At 34.0% G+C, this 20,491-nt stretch overlaps 1 protein-coding gene across 2 annotated transcripts; it reads right to left on the reverse strand.

Annotated features, from left to right (window-relative positions):
* Nucleotides 1-1,324: 1,324 nt before the first annotated feature.
* LOC25495825 (valine--tRNA ligase, chloroplastic/mitochondrial 2) lies at nucleotides 1,325-17,264 on the reverse strand. Of its 2 annotated transcripts, XM_013596074.3 has the most exons (27): nucleotides 16,951-17,264; nucleotides 15,915-16,005; nucleotides 15,169-15,295; nucleotides 14,524-14,607; nucleotides 13,097-13,191; nucleotides 12,463-12,554; nucleotides 12,149-12,202; nucleotides 11,649-11,701; nucleotides 11,489-11,556; nucleotides 10,669-10,744; nucleotides 10,051-10,134; nucleotides 9,318-9,466; nucleotides 9,110-9,227; nucleotides 8,887-9,003; nucleotides 8,160-8,380; nucleotides 7,386-7,475; nucleotides 6,748-6,859; nucleotides 6,434-6,544; nucleotides 6,191-6,328; nucleotides 5,211-5,261; nucleotides 5,021-5,133; nucleotides 4,789-4,942; nucleotides 3,672-3,776; nucleotides 3,461-3,562; nucleotides 3,191-3,263; nucleotides 2,891-3,057; nucleotides 1,325-1,945 (listed from the first exon to the last, which is right to left on the reverse strand). In XM_013596074.3, exons 1-27 carry the CDS (start codon nucleotides 17,117-17,119, stop codon nucleotides 1,817-1,819), a joined length of 2,943 nt encoding a protein of 980 aa, XP_013451528.1. In that variant the 5' UTR covers nucleotides 17,120-17,264; the 3' UTR covers nucleotides 1,325-1,816. The 2 variants fall into 2 exon arrangements, with proteins under 2 accessions (XP_013451528.1, XP_024641988.1); XM_024786220.2 differs by lacking the exons at nucleotides 15,169-15,295; nucleotides 15,915-16,005; nucleotides 16,951-17,264 and having other exon boundaries at nucleotides 12,471-12,554.
* Nucleotides 17,265-20,491: the final 3,227 nt, after the last annotated feature.

Genomic DNA, 20,491 nt, shown 5'->3' on the forward strand with positions numbered 1-20,491 from the left:
TGTGATTCAGATTGGGCATCCTGTCCATTAACTCGAAAATCTACAACTGGATACTTGATGAAAATTGGTTAAGCACCCATATCATGGAAAACCAAGAAGCAGACCACGGTTTCTAAGTCATCAAGTGAGGCAGAATATCGGGCCATGAACCAAGCTGTGAGTGAAGTTATATGGCTTCGCAGTCTATTGTCAAGTCTACAAGTTCAGAATACTTCCCCTACTGTGCTTCATTGTGACAACCAGGCAACAATCCACATTGCCGCAAATCCAGTCTATCACGAGAGAACTAAACATATCGAAGTGGATTGCCATTTCATTCGTCATCATTTGCAGGCAGGGACAATATCTACAAGCTACATTCCAACAAAGAAGCAGCAAGCTGACATATTCACAAAAGCCTTGGGGGCAAAATCATTCCACGACTTAATGGTCAAGTTGGGTTCTCATGATCCTCGACCTCCAACTTGAGGGGGAGTATTGGGAAACAAGTAATATGGTTGAATATTAGCTTGTATGAGCTGTCAATTAAGTTTTAGTTTAGACAGATCCCTTATGTCAAGGGTCAACATCATTATTATCATATGTTTTATAATAATTGATTAGGATCTGTTGGGATTAATTCTTGATTCCTTATGTCAAGGGTCAATATCATTAACATGTAATATGTACTAGAATCGTTGGAGGAGTCTCCCTGTACATATATATGGAGTCTGTACTTGTGTGTAAATATATGAATTAAACAGAAACAAATCAATAAAAAGGTTTTCTGTCTTTTTCATTAATACCTTTGTTGACATTATTGCTTTGCATACTTCATTATGTAATAGTTTCGGACCAGCCCATGTTAGGCTTTTTTTTTTTCAAATGGTAATGTTATTCATTGCTTGTGGAATGCTAGAGTTAAGTTTGGTCATGTAAAGTAGTAGAAATGTGAGCTTGGTAAAATTTCCAGAGGTAGAAGGAATAGGTCCAGATAGATGGTTTTCTGAAAGAGTGTTAGCTGATATAAATCAAGTACAACAAGAATTGTTCCATGAAATAAATTGTTACTTATTTCCACACTTATGACGGATGAGAAGTAGAGACTGAAAAGAGTACATTTTTAGTCCAATGTTTGCAACATAACTGTCGGATTTGGTTATAAGTGTTCTAGTAGAACATCATACTTGCATAATCTTGTATAATATACATTTAAATTCGTAACCTCTGCTTTATAAAAACTGTATATATTCTTATTTGATCAATGTAGTTTGTGTTGCAAGCAATCTGTACATATACAATTTAATCATTTTTCTAGTGAAAAAATACCACGAGAACATTGTCATCAGCAATTGCCTTGGTGCTTTCTAGCACCTGATTTTAAATCAAATATTTAGGTCCAATACAGTGACTGTTAATCGCAAGCAGAATAATTTAGGCAAAGGGGACATACTGGGAAACTTCCGAAGAATGAAGTTGGCAATACCCAACTCTATATTCATAAACTTCTGCAAAATAAAACCAGAAATACCTAACCAACTCTAGTCTATATGGTTACATTATCATGTGAAGACTTTCCATTCATCCCTCTAAAAAATATTCATGTCTGTTGATTTTTTGTAACACACAAGGGAAAGATGATATGGTATATACAATGATCCAAAGCAACCAACATTTTCAAAATTTTGTACTCTTGTGATGGTGATACGTAGCAGAAAAGCTGCGATTAATTTTGCTGATCCGCAGAGTATTTACTGCAACTGATGCTTTGACGTGATTAACCATAGCGAGTCACACCATTTGATGTAGGGCATTGAAGAAGCAACTCTGGATGGGCCTATTTTGAAACTAGAACATTAGAGCTCAGAAATTCAAGACGGTTTTTGGTTAAAGTAATCTTTTCTTCGGCTTCCGTTGCTTTTTCTTGCACTGCACGGACCACCTCTTCCGGGGCTTTCTCTACAAACTGCAGAGAGAGTTAGACAATGGTTAATTGGCACAGATTACTTCTGTACACAAATTCCAGAAGAAATCCACAGACTATTCTAGCATAATGCAAAAATATAGACAGGAAACATGCAATAACAAACATCTTTCTAACTATTAAAGTTAGTAATCGGAGAGTATGAGAAAAGGTGACAAAAATAATGTAGAGAGAATTTATGTCTAATCTGAACTATATTTCTGAACAGATTGAGAATGAAGCTGTGATTCTTGTGTTTATAAAGGTTAAGACAAAATGATTTTAGATAAGAATTGGTCTGATTGGCAGGTCATGGACTCCTATACACAGTAGATACCGTATGGCTTTTGGAAGGCAAGCAATAAAAGTAGTACCCTGAAGCTTTTTGAGGTCTAGTTCTCCCTGAAGTGCTCATGTTTATGCTTTTCTTGTTCTTTTCTACGTAACGACTCTAGGTCTTTATTCATACTGGTGTCACGGGTATTAACATGCTCTTCTGCCTCCTCCACCCCTAATTCTATGGTCTCCCCTCCTTTGGCCTCTCTTCATTTTTGAAGAACGGCCTTCATTGCTCTCTTTTACTGATTGAAATGTGACCTCCAGAACTTCAATAGGTATACTAGTTCACATTAGAATCTCTAATGTTAGGTTTTATAATACCTTCCTAAATGTAGTATTCGAATATCTTAAAGATACACCTGGTATCTTTCCTCTAATTCTGTTTAATATGCCAATAGAAATCCCATTTTAAAAATTCCCAATTAGACCAACGACGCACCTTTTAAATGCAAATAACAAGTACCTTGCATCCAAATTCAATCAGTGGTGCATTGAAATGGATTCACAAACTGATTTTAATACTTAAAAAGCATATATGGAGGACCATGGAACAAAACTGTTTGTTCAGGTCTATATAGTGCAGAAGGTAAGAAATATATTATTTCATACTTTTGGAGAATTGAGTTTAGCTATCATTCCATCATACTCCTTCTGCATCTTCACAAGGCGCTTTGATAGACGTTGAACTTCTGCAGAAATATCAACCATATCGGCCAAAGGGAGATATGCCTCCAGTCCTTCCCCGGCCACAAGATGAACTGATTGATCAGCATTTCCTGAAGGATATTACATGACATCCACCATATAAACGACTCAGTGACCAGTTAACAATTGACATGAGAAATGCATAAAACAGAAAAGTCATTTCACTCTTAACCCAGAGAGTACAAAGTGCAGTCGAAAGCATACCTGGGGAAGAATTCATGAAATGCAGATTTTGTAGATCCAGCCGAGAGAGAAGTGCTAAAACCTCTTTTTCTTCCTGAAGAAGCACATGAGTAAAAGGATAAGAGAAAGTCTAAGACTTCCATCACAAGGGTCACAGTTCCAGTACTTCTTGGAAATCAATTGAAGCCTCTAATAATGGGATTTAAAAATTGCAATTCTATGAAAGGAGGGATAATTAATTCTTCTTTTGATGATCAAGGGCCTGAGAAATGAGGAGTAAGCCACACTTACAGCAATATATTCAATAACTTCATTGCTTGCAACAACGGATGCTGATATTCGTTTAGCAGGCTCAACGGAATATTCTGCCCGAATATTTCTGATAGCTCTAACCTAAGACATTATAAAATAAGCTGTCATGGTACCATAACATCAAAACATTAAATAATGTTCAAAAGTTGTGTAAATGGGACGAGAGAGGATAATAAGGAGATAAACACACCAAAGTTTGCAAATTTTCAAACTTTTTTACAGAGCTGGTGCACCTTGGAAGTTTGGTCTCTGGCCAAGGTGTTACAATAAGGGCATGCTTCCGGTTAGGGAGTGCCTGTTGACAAAACAAAGAAATTGAAACTTTGAAAAACTCAAATTATATTTTTCAAGTTATACAGGGTTTTAGGTAAGAAAGAAGGGAGTATAAAGAATCCAAGGCTTTGAATTATGATTAGTTTGATATTATGATGCAAACGAGTACAAGCAAACCCTTATTTATATTAATACTAGACTCCTAATCCTAATCAAATAAGGAAAATAACAACCAACTCCTATTAGATGATCTAAAGTACTGTAAGATAAGATCAAGATATATTTTCTATGATCAAACACAAATGAACACTCCCTCAAAAAATAAAAAACACAAATAAACACAGAACTTGAAGGAATATTGAGATAAATTAGATTTTTCTTGGATTTTCAGTTGGCGCTACTTTAGGTACATAAAAGGTTTTATCTCCTACCCATACCTTCAAAAAGGAATCCTTGAGTATGGGAGAACAAGGTTCAAACTCTCATAATTTGCACTGAAATTCAATTTCTTTCATTTATAATAATGGGGGTAACAAGGTTCAACCTCTAGACCATATGGTCATTCTTAGAATTTGGGATGGGCCTGACTCAACCTTAGAAAACCGGCTTGTAAGATGAGGCCCCCACTTATAAACATATGTTTAGGCCATCATTCATCCAATGCGGGACTCTTAACAGTCATAAAGGCCTTGATAGTATATAATGATTCATGAACAACCAATCCAAAAACTCAAGGTATTAAGACAAGTCATGTGAATGGTTTTATATCTAAAGCATTCACAAATCAAAGGAAAACAAGCATTCAAAAGCATGGACAATGCTAAAGTGAGGGCACACAAATGAATTGTGTCATTGTGTGACCAATGGAGAGAAAAACACTGTTAGAGGATGCGCTGCCGGTACAGTAACAAAGTAGAAAGGATCACAAAGAGACCATTAGTCTGTTGGTACGGTAACTATCACCGCATAGGGTGGTTTTATAGAATCCCTATTGATCTGCTGGTGCTGTACTATATAGACCATGTCATATTTACCTGCCATAGCTCCTCAGTTACAAATGGCATGAAAGGATGCAGGACTTTGAGTATGTTCTCAAAAGTATACAATAAAACAGCCTGTGCCATTAAAGCAGCAGAGTTGCCACCATTGCCAGAGTTGTAAAGCCGCCCTTTGCTAGCCTCAATGTACCTTAAGAGCAGAGAGTGGAAAAGATTTAGAGAGTGTTACTCACAATGAAGGCAAAGAAAGCCCTACAAAGCAACATACCAATCAGCAAAATCGGCCCAGAAGAAATCATATGTTTCTCTTCCCACTTCTCCAAAGAAAAATTTGTCATAGTTTGCAGTAGCAGATTCAATAAGCAAGTGAAGTTTTGAAACCTGAAAAGAGGAAGTAAAATTATCACACAGATGTCCAAATAGCGACATAAGAAAATGTTAAAACAAAATTTCCTTACCACCCAACACTCTGGTAAAGGAAGATTAAGTACAGAGTCTTCAGTGTCAAACTGAGAACAGTAAATTGGAAGTATTAGTTGAGAGAAAAGGTAGATTAGTATTAGCTAAACAGATGTTGAACTAAAATGAACAGAAGAAGCAGTATTAAACTATTAACTAAATTTTCCATGTTAAAGTGACAATAACACGTTAAATTGAAAGTACTATAATAAATAGTCCAACAGATCCAAACTTTAGACTATGCTAGTACTTACAAGGTGTTATGCAACACTAGAATTGGGATGTAATTGGGTGTTTGAAGTCTGATTATTAATAACTTTTTCTGTTACTTTCTGTTTTGTACTTTAGTCGAGAGAAGTATCCCTTATCCTCCGTTCTCTGTAATTATATTTTCCTTTCATCTTAATGAATTTTGTCTTTTATCAAAAGAAAAACAACAACAACCAAGCCTTATGCCACTAAGTGTGGTCAGCTATATGGATCAAATTACCATAATGTTCTATCATAAACCATATTGGGATCCAACTCATTAATCTCTAAGTCTTTCCTAATAGTTTCTCTTATAATTTTTCTAGGTCTTCCTCTACCTCTTGATTTGACTCTCCTCCATCTGATCTACTCTTCTTACTACAGCATCTACATGTCTTCTCTCTACATGCCCAAACCACCTAAGCCTATTTTCTACCATCTTTTCTACTAATGGTGCTACCCCAACTCCCTCTCTCTCTCTAATGGTGTCATTCCTAATCCTATCCCGTCTAGTCTTACCACTCATCCAACGCAACATCCTCATCTCCGCTACGCAACATCCTCATCTTTTCTTTATCAAAAGAAAAGAATAAAAAAAATTATGTAACAAGAAATTCTTCAAGAAACGAGATCTTTACAAAGAGTTAACATGTCATCCTTGCAAACATGTGATATTAAAAAACAGAAAAAATTAACAATCCATCTTTTGGATGCTAAGATTGGATCTAACCTTATACGAGAGTATATTCTCCCAAGCAGATACATCATTCTCCTTAGGCAAGTTCTGCAATACAAATTTGCCAGCGTTCCACAATTTGTTTGTGAAGGCCTTGTTGGAGGTCAACCGCTCAGTGGACAAATTAAGGTCCTGAATTGAAGAGAGAGAAACCATCACATCACTGTCTTCAATAATGTAATCAACTTCCTCATTGGATAAAAAAAGAACCAATTTTTTGAACACGGTAAAAGAAACCTGGCCAGCTGTTCCTAAAGCTACTGTGAATCGCAAAGCATCTGTCCCAAAATCTTTGATGGTATCAAGGGGGTCAATTACATTTCCCAATGTTTTGGACATTTTTCTCCCCTGAAAATAATAAAGTCGTTACATAGTGAGCCCAAAGACAAGGCATAAATTTGAAACAGGGGACAGAGAGTAAAATTGAAAAAAGAAAGATTTGATGCACCAACGGCATATATAAGTTTAAACCATCACCATTCTTCACATAAAATGAAACAGTCAAGCTAACACCATGATAATTTCAAAATGCACAAAAAAAGTGAAGTCACCTGTGAATCCCTGATGAGTCCATGCAAATAAATATAAGAAAATGGAACTTTCCCAGTGAATTCAATCCCCATCATCACCATTCTTGCCACCCAAAAGAACAATATGTCATGCCTGTCAAAAGATAAAACTCAGCAGAAGTTGGAAGAATATTCACAAAGAATGTATTAGAATATGAAATAATTTTAAATGAAACCAATACTTAAACAAGGCTACGATAGATAAAATACAAACATGACCTACAAAAGAAATTGCATTCATTATTCACACGGATGGAACAAATGGTAGAGTAGTTGCCTTCTCGTAGTAATAAATGTATGAACTATACTTTGTATTTTTATGAACAATACTTAATAATAGATTGAATATATTTTATTTACAAAAACATCAACGTAAATTCTTCATTATGTGTATAAAACCCTAGAAAATGAACTATGTCGGCTCATAAGAGAGAAAAACTTTTGGAAACAAATTAATATTTTTGTAATCATAATGAAAAGTGATTAACTAAAATTAAAACCGAAAACAAATCAAACACCCCATCCTAAACTAGATTGCAATTACATCTTACATATGATAAACTTACTAATGGCACCCCAAACCAACTGTGTATACAATGACAATCCAAGTAATCACATACCCGGTTTCAAGCATTGTAGTTGGATAGAACGTCTTAAAATCCTCTGCAGACAAATCTGGCCATCCAAGCGTACTAAAAGGCCACAGCGCGCTGATAAAATATGTAAGAATTAGTTAGTCCATACAACTAACAGGAGTAAAAGAATGCGCCGGGATTACTTACATTAGGTTTACGAATCTCTTCATTACATATAAATATTTAGAAAAAGATCAATTGCATTATATGATTTGCTAAAAAAAATTATACATAGTATTTTTAACGTAAGATTTGGGCAACATGTATTTAGAAAGCCAATCGAAAACATTTTTTAAAAGATTAAACAATCTTTAATGTGAATGAAAGAACAAGCTATGGTAGAGCTTGTAAAGAGACAACATATAGGGAAATTTATGCCATGACATCTATTAGAAATCGAAGAAAGAACATGACTTTAAAAGAGATGGCTCTAATAACTTCAATTACCTTACCTGTGTCATTTACTCATTAGATGGGTTAGATATACAATCACATGTATTGAAAAGGTAAAAAAAGATAGATAGAACGCTTATGGAGCACAAACAGAACAATGTGTAAAAGAAAAACATGTCGATATAGCTAGCATAAGACACAACAGCTCTCGTAGTATATATTTAATATTTCGTGCTTTATACTCGGTCCATACTCGCACACACGACAAGCACCGGTTAGAAAAAACGTACATCAACAATTACTATTTAGTCTGAAGATGCTAATATAATACATTTCAAAGAAAGAAATATATCTAATATAAAGTACCTTGAAAACCAAGTGTCAAGAACATCAGGATCCTGATATATTTCTACATCCTTTCCATATTTCTTGTGAGCTTTTTCAAGTGCTTCATCAGTGTTCCTAGCAACTATATAGTCCTCTTCTTTGTCTTTTCCTTCAATATACCAAACAGGTATCCGGTGTCCCCACCATAGTTGTCTGCTGATACACCAATCCTTAATGTTGGAAAGCCAATGGTTGTAAATCTGTATGAACATAAAGTTTATAAGGAAAGGGTATGCATAATCGAAGACTTTATACCATCAACAAAATAATGCTAGAAAAGTAATTTTACTGGACATTATTTTCTGATGCATAAATGTAGAAGAAGAATTTAATACAGATAGACTAGTCCTTATTATTACTACTTTCCTAAGATAGAATTACACCACACATCTTTCCTAATAAAGGAAATTAAAGTGGAATTTATCTGTTTAAGGAAACAGAATAATAACTGTGATGTAAACCACCAGTGATAAATTGAGTAAGTGAAAAGTCCGGTGAGAAGAAGAACAGAAGCAAGTAGGAGAAATATAAATAAACAAAATCAACGAGAAAATAGATCCCCAACAAGCATGGTTTGATAGTTTGCATCAAATCCATGACCCATGATTCCATTGATAAATTTAGATTTGTCACATCACAATGAAAACCTTGGTAGGGAAATCTAGAGAGAAGTGGGAATGGGAAAATTACAGAAGAGAGGACAAACCTTCTCAAATCTTTCGGGAATTATTGTCAATTCTCCTTTTTCAACTGCTTGAAGAGCTTTCTCAGCAAGAGGCTCCATACTTACAAACCACTGTTTACTAACAAGTGGTTCTATTACCTGATTGTAAAATGAAGAAAGCGTCCAAGTGGGAGATTCAAATCAGTGACAGAATATAATACCAATTCATAATTCTAAAACTTAACTAAGAAAAATGCTGTCTCACTTCTCCACCACGCTGAGATCTGGGAACTCGTAAAGTGTGTGGTTCCTTTTTCACACCTAACCCTGTCTCCTCAAGCTCTGCCCACATTTTTTTTCTGACTTCAAATCGATCAAGACCACTGATATTGGATTTGGAGATTAGCTTCATGTAATAGTCATAAGAATTTTGTTAAATCTTCAACAGCTAAATAAAAAATTCTAACAAATACCTGTACAAGCCAGCAACTTCATTTAATGTGCCGTCCTTATTCATCACATTAAGTATTGGAAGACCAAGCTTTCGAGCAAGTAGATAGTCATTATGATCATGTCCTGGACTAATTTTTAAAACTCCAGTTCCAAACTCTTTATCAACATACTGTGATACACAACACCAATCAATATTAACTAACGGCGTGAAACTTACATTAACATTGCCAAATAACTTCTGCAAAATCACTAGAACAATATATGAAGGAATACAGTAAAATAAATCCTTTAACACCTATGATAAATGGCCCAAGGGCTGAACATCAGAGCAAGACTTAGAAAACAACTCAAACAGATTAATTTATGAATAAACCATCAATTTACTCCCTAAACTATCATCGTCTCTCAAATTTAGTCCCTAAACTATATAAATCTAATTAGTTCTTAGACTATATGAAATTGGTTGATCTAGTCCTTAAAGTATATCAAAATCCGACAATTTAGTCCAACATCTTAATGGCAGAGACTAAATTGACAGATACTTTAGGGACTACTTAATATAGTTACATAGTTTAGGGACGAAACTGAAGTGTGGACGATAATTTAGGGACTCAATTGATGGGTTGTTCTAAATTTCAAGTACACAACTGTTATTAAGAAACTACCAAGAGAACATGAAATCCGTGCAAATGTGTATTCAGGCACTACAGTAATAACTAAAACATACACCAGTTGAATAAACTGGAACATTACCTTGTCAGCAATAATAGGAACATGACGTCCAAATGTCAGAGGCACAATTGCCATCTGACCAATATACTTCGAATAACGTTCATCCTACAATTCAGTGAAGAATAAAAGATATTAGTCATCGTTTCAACAAAAACAGTTTATTTTATTCAAAGTCATTGTATATGCAAACTAATTCAATAATATTATATATGCAATCTAAGTTTATTATATTGATCCCTTTTCTCCAATAACATTTCAATTAACATCTGTAGAAAAGCACACACATAATCGAATGTTAAAAATAAATGGTCAAAATATATGTCATGCAACAGCTAATGTCAGTATACTAAAACTTAATACTGAAAAAAAAAAAAAGATAAAAAGATGAAAATAACAGGAAATATTATGTTGGCGAGTACTGAAAATATAACAATGTAAATGTTTACATGTTTCCTTTGATGTTTGTTTCTTATGGAGGGCTTGGCAATATAAATGTTTAATCATGTTTCACGTGCTGTGTTAGCAGGCCAAGTGAATGGATTTCAATTACCAATGGAAACACAATATAATTTTCATTTCATGTGGATCAAATTCTATCCAAAGGCACAACACCTTATAAAGAAAAGTATTCTATCCTACCTTTGGATTAACTGCCAATGCCACATCACCAAATAGAGTCTCTGGACGTGTCGTAGCTACAGTCAGCCAATCATCCCTAAAAAATGAGTAATATTAAATGAAAACCACAGGTAACAACCTTACAAAGAAACAAAAGCTCGTTCGAAAGAAAGAAAATATGGCAAATCTACATGAATAATCAAATTCAAAATGAAAGATGATAACAACAGTTTGGTCATCTATATTATATTGAGTTTAGATTTTCATGCACTATCGTGGAAGGATCAACAGACAGCACATCAGAAAACTTTCAGTTCATGCAAACTTCTGAGATTCAATGATCCCAAATTTTCGAGAACATGGCAGCAGAAAAGTGACAGGACAAACAGGATGAACATAACAAGGAATGTGGAATACAAGGGGGAGTAAAAACTTAAATTTAAAAGAGCAGTCCAGCCACATTGCACATCAAACAACAAAACTTCCCTAGTAAAATAAAAATAGCTAAATGCTTAGGAATATTAACATAAAAAATTCAGGCAATGGAGGCAACATTAAAAAGGTTGGACAAGATAGATCACATTTCCCGATTCCAAGTTAAGCAAAGTCAGCTGTACTTTTAGGTAAAGGAAAAATCGGTCGCTTCAAACAAAATAACAGAAAGTTTATTTCAAATGTTGATCAAATTAATTAAATTTATAACATACATAAAAATATAATCAAAACTTGTACCCAAAACAGAAATCTAATCAAAACATGAGCTAAAAGGTTTCTTCAGATGATATGCTTCTACGAAAAAACACAGAAACATTGAATAATTTTGAACACATCCACTATGTACCTTGAACCTCCAGCAACGCGATATCTAATATGATACATATATCCAGATTCTTCTGAATACTCAACTTCCTAAGCATAAAAGAAAAGGTTCAATAAAAATATCCAAAATTATATGAATTAAGTAGTACCAAGAGTACAATCAAAACGAAAAAACTGCTTACCAAGTCAGAAACAGCAGTCTGTAGAGTTGGTGACCAGTTTACCATATAAGAACCTGAAGTACAAGGAAGCCAAAGTGTTACATACACCACTATATAATATGAAGTATGAATATAACATCTGTGTCAGTGCAAAATTCAACATTTATCTCTTCCATTTTTTGGGTTATTTCTGTTTTATTTTACACTGACTCCACTATTTTCCTATATTTTGTCCTCTTAGTTCAAACAGTGATTTTCCCACAGTCCTTTGACTCCTCTCTAATAATAGCAAGATCAGGAGTGTATTTTTATACTATGTTTATTGCTTTTAATAATTTGCAGTTACTTGAGCTTAATGGCTACTAGAGCTTTTCACGTGACTCCTTGTACAAAATTGACTAAGCATAGCTACAAACTCCATCCAAGATTTCAAAAGTTTCGAGCAATATGGAAGTGCATAACAAAGTGCAATGCAAAATGAAATATATACCATAAACCCTAAACCCTAAACCAGACTATACCTTGATAAATCAAGCCTTTCTCATGAAGCCTAACAAATGCCTCGACAACAGCTTCTGCAGAAATTACAAACCATCAGTATATGTTACACAAATAAATGCTAATACGCAGCCACACTGGATTTAAATTAAGGAGACAAATTCAGATGCATGTAATGGATATTGGAAAATAAGAAGAATAGCATTCATATCATTTTTTTTTTAAAACTGCACCAATTATATTTACTATCTCATTTGCATCACCATGAATTTTCAACTACGTGCCCAAAAGCTATACTAGCAAAGGTAAAGTTCCAATTAGTAGAAAACTATCTTACGACTTAGCTGTTCATCAAGGGTGAAGTGCTCTCTAGACCAATCACACGAAGCACCAAGTCTCTTGATCTGATTTGTGATAGTTCCACCGTACCTGAATTAAAGAAAAATCATGGGAGGAGGAGAGAAGTTAGGAAAATGACATTGAAGAATTGCACCACTATAAATAGTTATTTAATCCTAGGCAATATCTAATGATCTGAAGATTCAAAACACTCATGAGTCACGACTCATCTTAACTAAAAATAATGTAAACAAATCTACAAAAAGTTCAATAAAATTTCCAATTTTCCTATGTCATTAGGTCATGGCACATTTCTCTAAACTATACCATTATGACATTAGGTTATATGGATTTTGGAGAAAGTATATTATAGATTTGGGCTAAATCTAAGTTTATCTAAGTATATTATACATTTCTCTATCATTTATCTCCTTTATAGATTTATAAATCTAAGTTTTTTGCACTATTCCAGATTCTAATCTCTTATGATTTAAATTTTTAACATAAATAATAGGAACAATAGCAAGCTTCAACCCCTTCTACTTTTCCCTGTTTTAAGAAGGGCGGTCCATTGGCTGTGGAAAAACAAAAAAGTAGTTTGCAGGAAGATAAACAAGGATGTGAAGACATACTTTTCTTTCCACTGCCAAACTTTTCTTGTGAATTCATCTCTACCTATTTCAACCCTTTTGATTCCTTCAGAAGCTAGCATTCTTTCAACGACCAACTGGTAGAAGGAGACCAAATTTAAGAGTAGATGACTAATATCTTCAACTTAAAAGATATAAAGAAAAAATGCAAGAAGCATAGAATTCTCAGTAACAAAAGGAAACCGCATAATAAGGAACTCAAAAGCCATTTGCCACGCCCAAAAGCTAAAGCTCGTAGGTAAAGACACATGAATGGTTTTTTATGTTATATTTCTAACATGTCCAACTATGCAAAACCTTTAGACTTGAAGCACTAACAAAGCACAAGCCTGCTGTCTTAACTATGCCATTCTCTCTTACTGCATCTTGGGATGCAAAAAGTGGGCTGCTGATCCAAATGATAGAAAGTCTGTCTACCTCTCATGCAGTAATCTAGCTTGGTCCCAGTCTTCTTCTTGGGGTCCGAAAAATTCTGGTGGCTAGGTCAAATACTGAAGATGAAAACCTGAGTTTGGCAGCTGCCACTGCTGATTTACTATGGATTCAGACCTTACTTTAAGAACAATCAGTGCCCTTTTCTCACTCCAAGACTGTATACAATCAGAGTGTTGTTTATTTGTGTCCCTTAATCCAGTACTAGATGCCATTAGGTATTTTTGTATTGGGCCTAACTCATCCTTACACAACCGGCTTGTAAGGTGAGAAAAGCCCCACTTTTAAACACATGTTCAGGTCATCTCTCATCCAATGTGGGACTCTATAACACACACCCCTCACGCCATGGACTAGAAATCTGGAGCGTGACCAGAGTTGCCCGATAGTGGAAACCTGATACGGGAAGCCCAACAACTGATCTTTCCTAGAGATATGGATGTGTATGAAGTGTTTATAAAGCTTGGGGACTAAATCCACCCCTTCACACCCAACACAATGAAGGTGTTGGAAGCTGGAATGAAGGCAATCCAAATGCTGCAATTAGGCGGCTAGGGGCAGACTGCAATGAAGGTGGAATTTCCAACATATGCTTGCACAATCCACCACCTTAACATGAACTAATGCACATTGATTGTACAGCGTGTTCTAGCCCAGGATCAATGGGCTTACTCTCTGACATAGTCTGTCTCCTACCATATTTCTCCAGCTCAGGGACAAACTTGAAAGTGCATGAACACATAATGTTTCTCACCCTCTTTGAGCTTATGCAGGGGTGTTTGAAAATTCTTCTCGAATAGATTATATGTAATAGTTGCTGATTGTACAGGTTTAACTAACTCAGAAAGTTAGTTGCAGTTAGCGCAGATTAAGATTACTAAGTGTAGGCTAAGGTCGGCTATATATTGCTGGTAGTTGGCTTCCTCTCAATAAGTAATGAAAATTAATATGATATTGGGTTTTTGAAATTGACAAACCTGTGTCGCAATACCAGCATGATCAGTCCCAGGAAGCCAAAGTGTTGGTCTTCCCTTCATGCGATTGTACCTAACCATAATATCCTGGATGAAAAAGCATGATAATAAATAAAAACATGTCTTAGTAATGTGAAATTTCAACAAAAACGTTAACATCTCAATAGCAATTATTAAATCACATTATTGATACTTCATACAAGACAGACAACATCACTATGCAGACAAACAGACAGAAAGGAACATAAGCTAAGAAAGGAATATCACTTTTATTTTCCCAACACAATACCAAATGTCCTTATTCACATAAATAACAAGCAGCTAACCTCATAATTTCATGACTTTGGAAAAATCACATCATACAGTTTTAAGATGCCCCAGAACAAAATCCATTGTTACAATTATCTTTGGAAATAATATAAAAAAATGAAAACTTACCGCTATGAAAATTCAGAAAATATTACAAAATCAAACATGCAAGATGATGCATCAAATCAAATGGTATATCTCTACAACTATACATCTTGTATCTCCATTTAGAAACATCTAAACCATACGATGATACATCCAGCCATCTAGATACATGAATATATATGTAATAACATACATGAAATGAAATAGAAAAATAATAATAAAAATTAAAAATACCTCAAGGGTCACAAACATTGCATGCCCCATGTGCAAAGATCCAGTAACATTAGGAGGTGGCATTGATATCACAAAAGGATCACTTCCCCGGTCGAAGTTCGGCTTAAAATACCCTTGTGACTCCCACCTAGCATCCAATAAGCATAATTAAATTTAAAACATTATTTACAACAACAACACAAAATATACAAAAACAACATAATTATGAGTTCAAAATGCTCATTCATGATCCAAAACAACTTATCAATATAATCAGAGACAGCCTATACCCACATAAAACAGAAAAGGGTTAATTAGTTTAGATGCATTGCACAATGTTATAAAAATAACATTTTTTTCCTCTTGTCAGCAACCTATGATGCACTGATAAACCTTTATGTCATCGATACGCGTCTGAGCCGTATCAGATACCATTTCTTAAAAATAAAATAAAAAACTAACTAAATAAATGAATTTTGATACTCTCGAGAGACGCCATTGACACACTTCTGACACGTTGTCAACACTTCTGACTCTTACATTAATAGCAACAAATAGAATGCATATCACCCATTCAACTATTAAACCCTGTTTTCTAGCTTCAACAATTCACTTTAGCTAATTTAATCACGCAATACTAAAGTTCTAGTGCGAAAACTAAGAAAATAAGCCATTTTGCTCGGAGCACAAATCACATTGAATAAAAAATACACAAAAAAGAGAAATCCCTAATACCAACACTTATCTTTATAAAAAAAACAACATACCAATTATATATGCGTTCTTCCGCAGCAAAGTCAAAAGTTTTGGCTATCTCAGGAGAAGTAAAGACACCATTATTTTCTGATGCAGCAGCAACTGAAACATTGGAAACATATAACAATCACAAACAAAAAACTCCAGTTACTGTAAAATCAACTAAATATCGCTGTGTTTATATTTTCATAACCTAAAATCTTATTCTCATTATTATACAGAAATTTTCAAACCAAAACATATATAAGACCGACCCTTCGGACTAATGGCATATCCGAGACATGCCAATATCCAACAAGTGTTGGTATCCAACACAATACAAACACATTTAGTTATATTCAATCACTGCTGTTTTCTTACATTATTATCAATATCTATGTGTCAATCATATCCGGTGTCTTTCTTAGTAATAGTTGAACACAACTCATAATTATTAAAGTGTGTGTTGGGTTTCAACTTTGGATAGGGCAAAATTGATTCTAGACGTATAGAATTTATTTTAACATGTTTGGACGTTTCCAAGTAGAATTGAGTCTGCATATGGAATTGATTCTAATGTGAAGCTAGAATTGGCTTTAACACTCAAAACTTATCGTTCAACTCACTTTGACGTGAATAAACCACTTCAAATTCAACTCACTTGTAACTAAACAAAATTCATTCAAAATTAATTCCTGTCACTGCATGACCAAACAGACAAAAAAAAACTAGTAACTAAATTTGAAAACGTTTCTCCAAACAAGCCCTGCAAAAACTCACTGCATTAAGGCCATGTTTGGATAAACAGCTTATTTGCAGTTTATAGCACAAGCGTTTATGATAATCTGCTTCTATCGTAACTCGTAAAGATATAATAAAGTAAAATTATTTTTGTATAAGCTATAAGCTGTTTTCATAAGTTATTTTGGATGATTTGTGAAAAAAGGTGAAAACACTTATGTGAGTAGATAAGGTCAAATAAGTCAATCGAAACAGGCCCTAAACCAATATACTTGAATTATTGTTAGAATTGAAGAAAACGAAGATGAAATGAAGCGAAGAGAGAACCTGTTGTTAGAAGACGCGTTGGGAAGCGGTTACGAGAGCGAGAATGAGAATGAGAATGAGAATGAGAAGAGAGAGAACGGCGAGTGTAGAAGAGAAGAGGATTGAAAGAGGATTTACAGAGAGAGAATGGATAAGAAGAAGATGATAGAGAGAGAAGGGTAGTAGACATAGTTTGTTATAGTTAGTTAGTTAGTTAGAGTTTGTTTCATGAAGAAGATGAAGAAGGTGGTTTTGTTGTGAGAGAGAGTGAGATACGACGAGTTACTGGGATGGGATGAGATGAGGAGGGAAATCAAACTGTATCCATCCCCCTCCCCTCACATCAAATTTTACTAACATTAAAAAATACTCCCTCCGCTCAAATTTATAAGCAAAAAACAACTTTTTAATTTAATTGAATACTTAATGTATTTGATATATATTATAGACCAAATACATTAGGTGTTGAGTGAACTTAAAAATTGGTTTTTTCTTATAAATGTGACCGGAGAGAGTAAGTTTTTTTTTTTTTTTTTTAATGAAAAAATAAAAATAAAAAAATCAAATGTTATATGTATGTCGCAATTGAATAGTTGTTTTTAACACATCCCCAAACGTTTCTATACGGTCTTCGCATGGTTTTCTTTGCCTACATTGAGGCTAACAAAGAGTAGCTTCACAACTATGAAAATGATGGCAACTCTACGGCTTTAATGGCACACTATGAAGCATGGACACAATATAAACATAAGATGAACACAAACACTGATAATCAAATAATAACAAGGAACAAAATGAAGCAAAACAAAATGAGGTTTCCCAATATATATTTCATGCAAACTTTTCAAATACAAAAATATAATGGTAGCGTCCGTTTTAAATCGGGCGAGCTAGAAATAACAAACAAGGACATCAAGTTAGTAATAGGGGTGTTCGTGGGTGGGTTTAGTTTGGGTTTGGTCAAACTCAAAACCAAACTAAATAGGGTACTCAGGTTTGGGTGAGGTAAAATAACCATCTGTTATACTATTGGGTGGGTTTGGGCAAATCGACTGATTTTTGGGTTGGGTTGGATTGGGTAATGGGTTATCCAACTTATTTTTCTATTTTTTTTAATATTAAATAACTAAATAACTTTTTAATTTTCGTAACTTATTTTGCTATAATTTTATGCATCATAGAATATCAAATAATAAATTTCATCATAAAATACTTGCAACAAACTAAAGTTGCATGATATAAAATTGCATTAGTATCAAAATAACCAAAAAGTGCAATATATTAATTTGTAACTCTAAGTATATTTTGATTTTCAATATATAGGGTACAATGTGTATGTTTTGGAAATATAACTTTCTTTTACCTGTGAAAATAAAGATAAAAAATATTAACATTATTGAGTAAGTGAGTTTTTGGGTTTGGGTCTGGTTTTACCCGAAACCCATTTATTTTTATGAGTTTTCCATTTTTAGAAACCATACCCACCCGATTACTATCCCAACCTATTTTTTTGAGTTTTTTTGGTGGGTTTGACCGAGTTTTCTAGGTTGACCCAACCCATGAACACCCCTAGCTGCTCCTGCTAATGTGCATATGGTGTGTATTCGAGTTAACCATTTCCATATTATATGAGGTTGACAAAATATTATGAAAGAAGAAATGAATGAAGTAAATTATCATTAATTGATAAAATGGAGTATTACAACTTAACATAGAGTTCATAGAGGTGCAGGATAGCCATGATTCAATGGATGTATGTTATAGGAAGCTTAAGATAGTTAGTTTTAACTAACTGTTTAGATAACTTGCAAAACAAGTTACCTGTGTAACCAACTCTTAGTTGCTTCTATCTCTTCATGATGCAATAGTCTCCCACAAGTTGGAGGATGGCAAATGTCAATCATTCCCAACTTGGATAGTAAAGTGTGAAAAGGCTGAGGTAGTAAAGCTTGGTGAAGAAGTCTGCAATTTGTGTTTGTGAAGTGAGTGTTAGTAGCTTTATTACACCATCTTGAAGCTTTTCTCTAACCAAGTGAAAATCTATCTCCAAATGCTTAGTTCTTTCATGAAATACATGGTTAGCTGCAATATATAAAATACTTTGGTTATCACAATAAATAACTGGTAGTTTGATACAACGAAGTTGCAGATCTTGAAGAATATATAAGAGCCATTGGAATTCACAAGTTGCAGCTGCAAGTGCTCTATATTCTGCTTCAGAAGATCTAGAAACAATTAGTTGTTTCTATCTCTTCATGATGCACTACAATAATCCAAATGAAACTAAAAAAAAAATCTTATATCACACAAATGATAAAATCCAAGCTGGAAATGTGTTCCTTTACTCCAACTCTTGATTGTTGTGCATAGTGTGAATTCAACTAAATCATATCATAAGCTAAATTTATCTCACACATGCAAATTTCTCTAAATCCATATTACAGTAAATAAAATCAAAATATCTTATATCACACAAACGATACCATATGCAATCCGATAGAACAAAGTCATGTCATATCATATATGAGGGCGACAATCTAAAGTTAAACGAAACTAAATTCAGGGGTATATTGGAAGGATTAGTAACTTCAGGGATCAAAAGTCAAATGATTAATATTTGCAGGGGCATATTAGAAGGATTAGTAACTTCATGGACGAAAATTCAAATGACCTATATTTGCAGGGACGAAAGGCCATAATACTAAAAAACTTTATATGAACTAACTTAAATGAATGGTTCTATTTAACTCTCATCATCTAAGTTTATAGATTTGATTAGAGGATTATCCTCCTAACCTTTTTTTTTTTAATAAAAAGACTACTACCTAACCTAAATCCCTTTTTACTTGAGGACTCTACTCATTTGTTTTTTATGATACTTTTTATTGAAAAAAATTAGATGATAATATATTCCTTTATTTTTTTCTTCTTTCTAAGCTGATAGTATTGAGTCATTACCAACAAAAGACGAAAAGGAAACAAAATAGCTTTATGTAAGGAAAATGAGACTTGGACATTTAGATGCTAGCTAGGAAATAAGAGAAAATGACCAACCAAGCCTTAACTAGAGGGGAAAAATGACCAACCAAACTCTCACAGGAAACCTAATTACATGATAACCAAGACACTTCCTCTCTTCCTCTATAAATACTTCAACATTCCTCCCATTTTCCATGTTACACTTAGAAAAAATTAAGAACTTCAATTTCTTCTATCCATCTTATCTCTTGTTAATTAATGCTATTTAATAGTAGTTGTCTTTCTCTTTTTGTTAAGTTTAAGTTCTATATTTATGTTCAAGCATTTATTTTGTTCAAGTTCTATATTTATGTTCAAAATTTTATATAAGTTTGTTGTTCAAGTTTTACATTTATGTTCAAGCTTCAGTTCAAGCATTTAGTTGTGTTCAAATTTTATGTCTTGTTCCCTTAAAATAAAAATTATGACTTTCAGTTATATTCAAGGCTTATAATGTTACATTCAAGGTTATATTGTTTATGTTCAAGTTATGTAAAAGTTTCTAGCCTCTTGTTATGTTCAAGTCATGACAAGATTCTAAGCT

Source organism: Medicago truncatula, chromosome 6 (assembly GCF_003473485.1).
Source record: "Medicago truncatula cultivar Jemalong A17 chromosome 6, MtrunA17r5.0-ANR, whole genome shotgun sequence".
Lineage (NCBI taxonomy): Eukaryota > Viridiplantae > Streptophyta > Magnoliopsida > Fabales > Fabaceae > Medicago > Medicago truncatula.